Below are 9,358 nucleotides of genomic sequence, written 5' to 3'. Positions count from 1 at the left end.
AATGATAAAAGCAAAGACACAAACTGACACAAAATAAAGATAAATGCCTTTAAACACAGATGCAGATCAATATTTTTTCTGATTATCATGAACGTTTTCTCCAATAACATCAGTTTTACTTTAACCTCAGTTCATTAAATAAACGGTTAAACATTAAGTTAGGTTGTTTTCTGAGGAGAATATAAAAAAACTAGAATTAATTCAGCCCAAAACTTTTACATTCATGTTAAGTTAGTCATTATTTTTTGGAATTATTTGCAAATATGACATAAAACAAACAAAAAGCAGATGTTAGTAATAATAGTTTGGAACGATTTTTATTTATTTTCATTAAGATTTTTACTACGAATGTTTTTAATTATTAAATCTAAACTGAGTGTGAATTCTTGTTAACTTTCTCAAAGGGATGTTCTCCTCTCTGGACTTCAAGGACCCGGAACTCTTGAGATTTTCTCAGTATGAAGGTAGAACTTAGGCTTGTTTTTGATTTTTTCTGTTCATTAATTTGGTTTTTTAATAATAAACTTTCATCCTAATAAATGTAAAACTCTCAGAAGGTGAACGTTCATATCAAACATCCACCAGCAGCAGGAAGGAACTTTTCTACCAGAACCTCTTCTTCATGTGGAGAGCAAATTGCAGTTTTCTTACCTGAGGTTTGATGATGATGAAGCTGCTGGTTTCTCTGCACAACAATACAACCAATCAGTCTCTAGCTTCATCACACCTGTGCTGGCTAAGCTCCGCCCACTGACCCTCCACCTGCAGCTGCTGAACATCATGAAGTAACTGATGGAGAACATTTAAAGCAACAGATGGTTTGAATGTTGACCTGAAGAACCCACAGCGTGGTGTATGGTGTGAATAATTTACATATGCATGACTGCACAGACCTGACCACCTTCAAATCACTCCTCAAAACCCTCCTGTTCAGAACTGCTTTTAACACATAACATTAACTTATTATTATGTGTTTTATGACTTGTTTTATTTTTATCATTTTAATGTTTGATGATTTTTTTGTAAAGCGTCTTTGAAAAGCACTATACAAAAAAATTATTATTATTCTAAAAAACAAAAAATGATAGAAAACACGACTTTACAACATCATTTAATTAAAAGGTCAGTACCTGATATGATTATTAAATATAGAGATTAACTCTGATAATTTAAATGTAAGACTAACACCAAACAGTGTTATTAGTCATAAAGGTTATGAAAATAATTCCAAATATCCGCTGTAAGCACAAACATGATCATATTTACATGTTTATGGCCATTAGTTTGTCTATTAGTTCACATGGACAAAGAAAAGGTTCTGGAGGAAAGTTCTGTGGTCAGATGGAACAAAAACTGAAGGTGAGGCCTTCAACCCCAAGAACACCAAACCTACCATCAAGCATGGTGGTGGCAGTATCATGCTCTGTGGAACTGGAGCTTTCCACAAAGTAAATGGAATAATGAAGGAGGAGGATCACCTCCATGTTCTTCAGGAAACCCTAAAACCATCAGCAGAAGGTTGATCTTGGACACAGTTGAATGTTTCAACCAGACAATGAGTCCAAACACACATCAGACGTGGTAAAGAAATGGTTCCATCAGGCTGGAATGAAGGTTCTAGAATGAAGGTTCTAGACTGGTCTCCTCAAAGTCCTGACTCAGACCTGTCAAGAACCTGAGGACTGATGAAGAAACAAATCTGATTTAGAAAGACGACACATTTAGTGGAACTGAACCAGGATTGGATACAAGTGTGAAACCTAGAAATGCTAGTATCAAGCTAAGGATAGCTGGTGGCAAGCCCAGAAATGCTAGTGGCTTGCAATGGAAAGCGAGGTACACACTGAAGGATGCTAGTAACATGTCACATTGCTGGTTGCTTGGATACTAGTGACTGACTTAGAAACACAAGTTTCTAGCTAATGAATGCTAATTCTTAGCCTCAGCACACTAGTGCCTAGATTAGAAAAGATGTTGTTAGTCTGGGGATAGACGTGCTTAGTCTTAAAATGCTGGTAACTAGATAGGAGCTGCTAGCTGCAAGACTAAAGATACCAGTGACTACCTAAGAAATGCTAGTTGGTAGCCTTTGGATGCTGGTTGCCTGTGGAGGTGTTGTGTCAAATAAAGCATAAAGCCTCTAGGTATAAGTTTAAGAAGGGTTAAAGGCCACACACACATGTCCAGATGAGAACAGAACTGCGTAATGACCTCACTGTGTGTGTACAGGCAGCCAGTAGCCAGGTTTTGCCAGGTGGTCGTAAATCAGATGAGTGCACCTGTTTCACTATACATTGTTTGTAGGACTTCTGTATTCATAGAAGGATGAGATGCCCTGGCGGTAACTTAATAACACCTGTTGTTGTCCTTAATGTATCTTCCATAAAGATGCAGAGGGTGCTGATTGGAGGGGCAGGGAGCCAGGATGAGAGGAATCTCCTTAGAGTGACACTTGAACTTTACCAGCATTTAGACACCCTTAAGGAAGGATTAAGGAAGGGAATAGTGACAGATTTACAAGTTTTATGATAAAAGAAGGGTGGCCTTGAGGTGTAGAGAACTCCACACACCAGGGCAAAACAGTATAAAGACCGGGCATCAGAGGGCAGAGCCAGACAGCTCCGGGGCGTCTCATCGGTGTTTGGACCTTGTGCACACAGAATAAACACTTTTATTTTTGAATCTGAAGAATGCTCCAAGACTCTTCTGTTTTTTATTCGTGAGACTGCTGCAACTATTATTTTTAACGGTGTATATTTTTCACTGATTGGAACCTAAAACTGAGACAGAAGACTTAATCTGAGAAGACAATGTTTATACGACAGAGGGATGCTAGTGACTAGCCTTATAATGCTAGAGAATAGCCTAAGAAGGCTAGTCACCATCCTGGAGATGCTACAGAGTTCATTAGTATTGCAGGTGACCAGCCTAGGAGGCTATTTGATAGCAATGGGATACAAATCAACATCGTAAACATGCAACCAAATAAACTGAAAGAACAGCAAAGACGAAAAATGAATTTATTGAATAGAAACAATGAAAGATGGAATCCTTAGAACTTAGATGTTCAAGATACAGAATTTACCGTAGGAATCGATCATATAAAGCAGGATAGTTTCACACCACCTTGATGCTTCTAGCCTTTACTGACATCATTGAAGCTATCACTTAAAAATAATCACCTGATGACTCAAAGACCACCTCGTAGGGTTTCAGAGTGTCCTTTTATTGTGGCCAGTCTAAGGCACACCTGTGCACTAATCATGGTGTCTAATCAGCATCTTGATATGGAACACCTGTGAGGTGGGATGGATTATCTCAGCAAAGGAGAAGTGCTCACTGTCACACATTTAGACAGATTTGTGAACAATATTGGAGAGAAATGGTGATATTGTGTATGTGGAAAAAGTTTTAGATCTTTGAGTTCATCTCATAAAAAATGGGAGAAAAAACAAAAGTGTTGCTTTTATATTTTTGTTGAGTGTACAATCTCACATACACACACCTTTATGCACGTACACACACATCATAGTTCTCACTGTACATAGCTCACCTGTATTGTTTTGGTAGAATAGTTAAATGTTTTCACTTAGACCAATCCACTGTTCTGTGCGTTTTCTGTGTGTGAGAACTGAAGTCAATTTCGACAGAGAATTCTACACTTTCAGATATCAAACTGACCAATTATCTCAATTCAAGTCTCCTTGAGATTCTTACTTAAATTGATCATTTTCCCTCAGGTAAACTGAGGTGGTGCCCCTTTATTTTAATGAGTGCAATATAATCACTTCAGTGGTTACGCTAAACTCATTTTATACCTTGTATATCTTTTTATGTCTCTTTCTCATTTTATGCCTCCTTATTTTGCTTTGTGTCTTGTTTACCTCGTTTTGTCTAGTTTATATCATTTTGTGTGTCATTTATATTGTTTTGTGTCTCTTATCTCACTTTATGCCTTGTTTATCTTATTTTATTGTTGTGCAGAGAAACCAGCAGCTTCATCATCATCAAACCTCAGGTAAGAAAACTGCAATTTGCTCTCCACATGAAGAAGAGGTTCTGGTAGAAAAGTTCCTTCCTGCTGCTGGTGGATGTTTGATATGAACGTTCACCTTCTGAGAGTTTTACATTTATTAGGATGAAAGTTTATTATTAAAAAACCAAATTAATGAACAGAAAAAATCAAAAACAAGCCTAAGTTCTACCTTCATACTGAGAAAATCTCAAGAGTTCCGGGTCCTTGAAGTCCAGAGAGGAGAACATCCCTTTGAGAAAGTTAACAAGAATTCACACTCAGTTTAGATTTAATAATTAAAAACATTCGTAGTAAAAATCTTAATGAAAATAAATAAAAATCGTTCCAAACTATTATTACTAACATCTGCTTTTTGTTTGTTTTATGTCATATTTGCAAATAATTCCAAAAAATAATGACTAACTTAACATGAATGTAAAAGTTTTGGGCTGAATTAATTCTAGTTTTTTTATATTCTCCTCAGAAAACAACCTAACTTAATGTTTAACCGTTTATTTAATGAACTGAGGTTAAAGTAAAACTGATGTTATTGGAGAAAACGTTCATGATAATCAGAAAAAATATTGATCTGCATCTGTGTTTAAAGGCATTTATCTTTATTTTGTGTCAGTTTGTGTCTTTGCTTTTATCATTTTATTCCCTGGTTGATGTCCACTTCTTTCTCATTTATCTCATTTTACACCTCGTTTATCTCGCTTTGTCTCTTTATCTCGTTTTATGCTTCGTTATCTTGTTTTGTGTCTCGTTTACTTCATTTTGTGTCTCATTTTGTTGAAAAGCATCAGGACGATACAAATTTGGATCTTGGTTGTCTTGTTTTGTATCTTGTTTATCTCATTTTATGCCCCATTTATCTCATATTGTGTCTCAATTATCTCATTTTACATCTCGTATATCTCACTATATGTCCCCTTATCTTGTTTCATGCCTAATTTATCTCATTTGGTGTCTCATTTTCCTCGTTTTTGTGTCTCATTTATCTCGTTTTGTATCTTGGTTATCTTGTTTTTTGTCTCGTTTTTCTCATTTTATGTCTCAGAATCTCGTTTTGTGTCTCATTTATCTCATTTTATACCTTGTATATCTTTTTATGTCTCGTTCTCATTTTATGCCTCCTTATTTTGCTTTGTGTCTTGTTTACCTCGTTTTGTCTAGTTTATATCATTTTGTGTGTCATTTATATTGTTTTGTGTCTCTTATCTCACTTTATGCTTTAACTTGTTTTAGTGGTTTTGTCAGTTTTATGTCTTGGAGGATGAATGACAGCAGCTGTGCTCAACAACAAACTGAAATAAGAGTTTAATTTCAGCTCACCGCCACCACCGACTGAAACACCAGAACAGAAAGGAGTGAATTTATTGAATGAAAACTGTGAAAGACAAAGATGAAACCACATGAACATAATCAGAATGTGGCAGATAAATCGATCATGCATCACCTCCTGACCCCTCATTAACATCAGAGATGAGAGTTAAATGTCGGTTTTTTAAAAACAACAATCTGTTTACCCAAACAGAACCTTGTAGGACACCATTTTGGAGTCACAGTAGGCGTGGAGCATCTGGTCCACAGGGCTGTAGTTCAGGGCCTGGATGTTGGTGGCCATCTTGTTCATGAAGATGCCGACATCAAACCTCTCCTTCCCTGTGGTCGTGTCGAATGAGTAGAAGATCTCCTCCACGTTTTTGCTAACGTAGCGTGTAGCGTAGAGCACGCCACAGGCCATGAAGGTGTTGGTCACCCCCTGCTTGAAGACCGAAGTGTGCCAGGTTTGGTTGAGCTTTGGCGGTTCTCCCTCCTCCAGCTTGGACAGAACCAGATTACCAAAGTTCTGGGTGGTGGTGTAGACCACCCAGACGCCCGACTCGTCTGTGGCCAGGTCCAGGTCGGTGTACGGGTAGCACTCATCCAGGTGGCAGAAGTTCCCCTTGGAGTTATACCTGGAACAGATGACACGAGTCGTGTTTCAACTGAGCAAAGAAAACATTTGAAAACAATGAATTGAAGCACGGTGGTGGCATCATGAACTGAAGCATGGTGGTGGTATCATCATGACATGGGGACTCCGGGAGGTTTGTAATGTCGGGTTAGTCTTGTTTTGAGTTGAGGTGGACTCACCTGGTGCCTTGAGGAAGATCTACGTTGGTCACAGTTTTGGTGGTCAGGTGGAATCGACAAACTTGACGCTGGTTGTAACAGTTGTAGTACAAAGATCCTCCGTACAGAACCACATTTGGACCCTGGATGGTGTTGGTGGTCGGGTTGGAGGAGGAGATCAGGATGTTAGCTGCAAGAAGTTAAATATTAGTGAATCATGAGGTACTTATCAGGACTTTCTTCATGAGTCCTTCCTAAAGTATCTATAAAAATGTTCCAGAACATTCACTTTAACATTTTTGACTCATTTTCTTGCTAGAAAAATCTTCTATGAACACTTTCTCCCATCTCAGGTGAAGCTTGAGATTCCTTCAGAGGAGTCATAGGAGTCTTGGTGGCCGACCTCTGGAGTCTCTCAGGTCTTGAGGACGTCCTGCTCTAGTCAGATTTATTCATAATTCATATTCATTCCGTTTCTTAATGATGGAATTAACTGGACTCCAGGAGATCTTCAGGATCTTTAAATGTTCTTGTATCATCCTGACTGATGCTTTTCAACAACCTTTCAACCTCAGAGTTTCTTGGTTCTTCAGTCTTCATGGTGTAGTTCTATCCAGGAGTTCTGATCCACCAGAGACTGGACCTTCAGATCCAGGATCTTTATCCTGCAATCACTGACCTCAGATAATCCATTACCTGCTGTCTTCTATCTGGACCAGCTGGCTGCTCTGAGTCCAGGTACAGTCTCTAAACGGTTGGAGACTGATGCCGTCTGTTCTTTTACAGAGCTGTACAGTTGAAAATGGGATGATTCTGTTTTTACTGTTTCTGGCTGATAAATTGAGTGATTCTGGATTTTTAAGTCAGGTTTGTGTGGTTCTGAGGGTTAAAGAAGCAGCCAGAGGATCTTACCGATGTTGGTTTCTCCTCCGATGAGCTTGTACAGACTGTGGTAGAGGCGGACGTAGTTATTGTATCTGTTGCTGGTGGTCATCGGAACCATCCAGTACCAGCGTTCCTTCCCAGGTTCTGGTTTGGGATCCCGACCCCAGGAACCGTACGGATACGAGCCCGGATACTCTCCGGCCGTCTGGACCACTGGCCCGGTGACGTTCTTCAGCAGACCCTGAGAACATGTACCTGAGGAGACACTGGAGTGAAGCAGCAAAACCAACCGGGTGCTGAGGTCAGATGGGTCTGGACTCACCGTACGGAGGCTGGATTGGAGCAATTGTGGCGTTCTGTTTGTCCAGGCACCGGTTCAGGCTGGTCCTCAGGCGATGGTTGTTTCTTCGTTCCTTCACCACCTCCATGGAGTCCAACTGCTCCAGATCCTCCATCTCAGCCTTCAGCTGGGTCAGCTGGGAGACAAGAACATCAGTTTTATTTATGACTGGATTATTTCCCTGTGATCCTGGGAGCTATGTTGTCCAGGACAATAACCCCTGGTAGGGTCTCCCAAAGCAAATTGGTTCCGGGGGAGAGACCAGACAACAAGCGATTCAGAAAACCCTGATGACAGAAACCCTGATCACAGAAAAGGAAAGCCACCACCTTGCCCGCACCAGAGAAGCCGGGGCCTCTCCATGGAGCCATGATTGAGGGGGCAGCTCATCAGAGAGCACCTGGTGGCTGAGCCTTGTTGCCCTGTGGCTCTCGGTTGAGACCAGCCCAAAAAAGTAGCACGGGGTCGCCACCTGGTGGACTAACCACTCACCAGGCAGGAAATCAGGATCAGGTGCTATGCCCACCAGGCAGTAGGCAGGAGCGGGCGTCTAGTCGCACTGCTTCCTAGTGGCATAGACTAGCCTTGGGGATGGGGAACATCACCTCACTGGTGAAGGAACCTGAACTGGTGAGGGAGGTGGAGCAGTACCAGCTAGATATAGTTGAGCTCACCTCCACACACAGCAAGGGTCCTGGAACCAGAATCCTGGTGAGGGGTTGGATTCTCACCTTTTCTGGAGATGCCCAGGGTAAGAGCTACCGGACAGGTGTGGGGATACTCGCAAGCCCCCGGCTGAGCGCCGGTTAGTTGGAGTTCTCTCCAGAGAATGAGAGGGTCGCCTCTCTCCGACTTCGTGCTGCGGATGGGAAAACTGACCGACTGTCTGTTCTTCTGCACCAACAACACTTCGGAGTGTTCGGCCTTCTTGGAGTCTGAGTGGTTCCTGGGAGGGCTTCTGGATGGGGACTCCATAGTTCTTCTGGGGGACTTCAACGCTCACTTGGCAATGATGGAGAAACCTGGAGGAGGTGATTGGAAGGAACGGCCTGATCTGAACCTGAGCCGTGTTCTGTTATTGGACTTCTATTCAAGTCATTAGCAATAACAAACACCATGTTGGAGCAGAATGTTGCTCTTAAGTGTACCTGGTACCAGAACACCTCAGGACAAAGGTCCATGATGGACTTCTTCGTCGTATCATCAGACCTGCAGCCGTGTGTCTCAGACACTCAGGTGAAGAGAGGATAGAGCTGTCAGCTGATCTCCACCTGGTGGGGAGTTGGATCTGATGGAAGGCTGCTGGACAGACCTGGTAAACCCAAACCTGTAGTGAGGATGAACTGGGAACATCTGGAGGAGGACCCTGTCTGTGGGGTTTTCAACTCCCACCTCTGGAAGAGTTTCTCCTGCATCCTGGGGGAGGTTGGGCACATGGAGTCTGAGTGGTCCATGTTCAAAGCCTCCATTGCAGAAGCAGCTGTTAGGAGCTGTAGCCTGAAGGTCACTGGTGTCTGTCACGGCAGCAAACTCAGAACCCTTTGGTGGACACCAGTGGTGAGGGAAGCTGACAGGCTGAAGAAGGAGGCCTTTCGGGCTTGGCTTCCTCGGGGGTCTCCTGAACCAGCCGACGAGTACCGGTTGGCCAAAAGGGCGCCGGCTGCGGCAGTCACGGAAACAAAAACTCAGGTGTGGGAGGAGTTCAGGAAGGCTATGGAGAAGGACTTTTGGTTGGCCTCAATTAGGTTCTGGCAAACCGTTCGATGCCTGAGGAAGGGAAGCAGGGCTTTGCTCAGGCTGTGTACAGTCGGGGAGGAGAACTGTTGACCTGTACTGGGGATATACTGGGGATACTGTATGACACTGTGAGGTCTCTAAGCAGCTCCTTCAGCAGCAGACTGAGACACCCACCCTGCAAGAAGGAGCGCTATCACAGGTCCTTCATTCCATCTGCTGTTAGACTTTATAACATTAGCATCACTGGCTGATGTTAACCTAAA

At 42.2% G+C, this 9,358-nt stretch overlaps 2 protein-coding genes across 2 annotated transcripts in view; one reads left to right on the top strand and one right to left on the bottom strand.

Annotated features, from left to right (window-relative positions):
• The window catches only part of LOC127535128 (uncharacterized), a 66,866-nt gene that overhangs the window by 53,417 nt on the left and 4,091 nt on the right, over positions 1–9,358 (top strand). The gene's annotated exons all lie outside the window — the stretch shown is intronic.
• Positions 5,375–8,333, bottom strand: LOC110971543 (olfactomedin-4-like). The gene is made up of 5 exons (XM_051952191.1): positions 8,033–8,333; positions 7,341–7,547; positions 7,046–7,273; positions 6,155–6,323; positions 5,375–5,976 (listed from the first exon to the last, which is right to left on the bottom strand). Exons 1-5 carry the CDS (start codon positions 8,331–8,333, stop codon positions 5,541–5,543), a joined length of 1,341 nt encoding a protein of 446 aa, XP_051808151.1. The 3' UTR covers positions 5,375–5,540.

The sequence above is a fragment of the Acanthochromis polyacanthus genome, chromosome 8 (genome assembly GCF_021347895.1).
Source record: "Acanthochromis polyacanthus isolate Apoly-LR-REF ecotype Palm Island chromosome 8, KAUST_Apoly_ChrSc, whole genome shotgun sequence".
Classification (NCBI taxonomy): Eukaryota; Metazoa; Chordata; class Actinopteri; family Pomacentridae; genus Acanthochromis; species Acanthochromis polyacanthus.
Note: the sequence above shows the minus strand (reverse complement) of the source record. Positions and strands in the feature narration are given on the sequence as shown.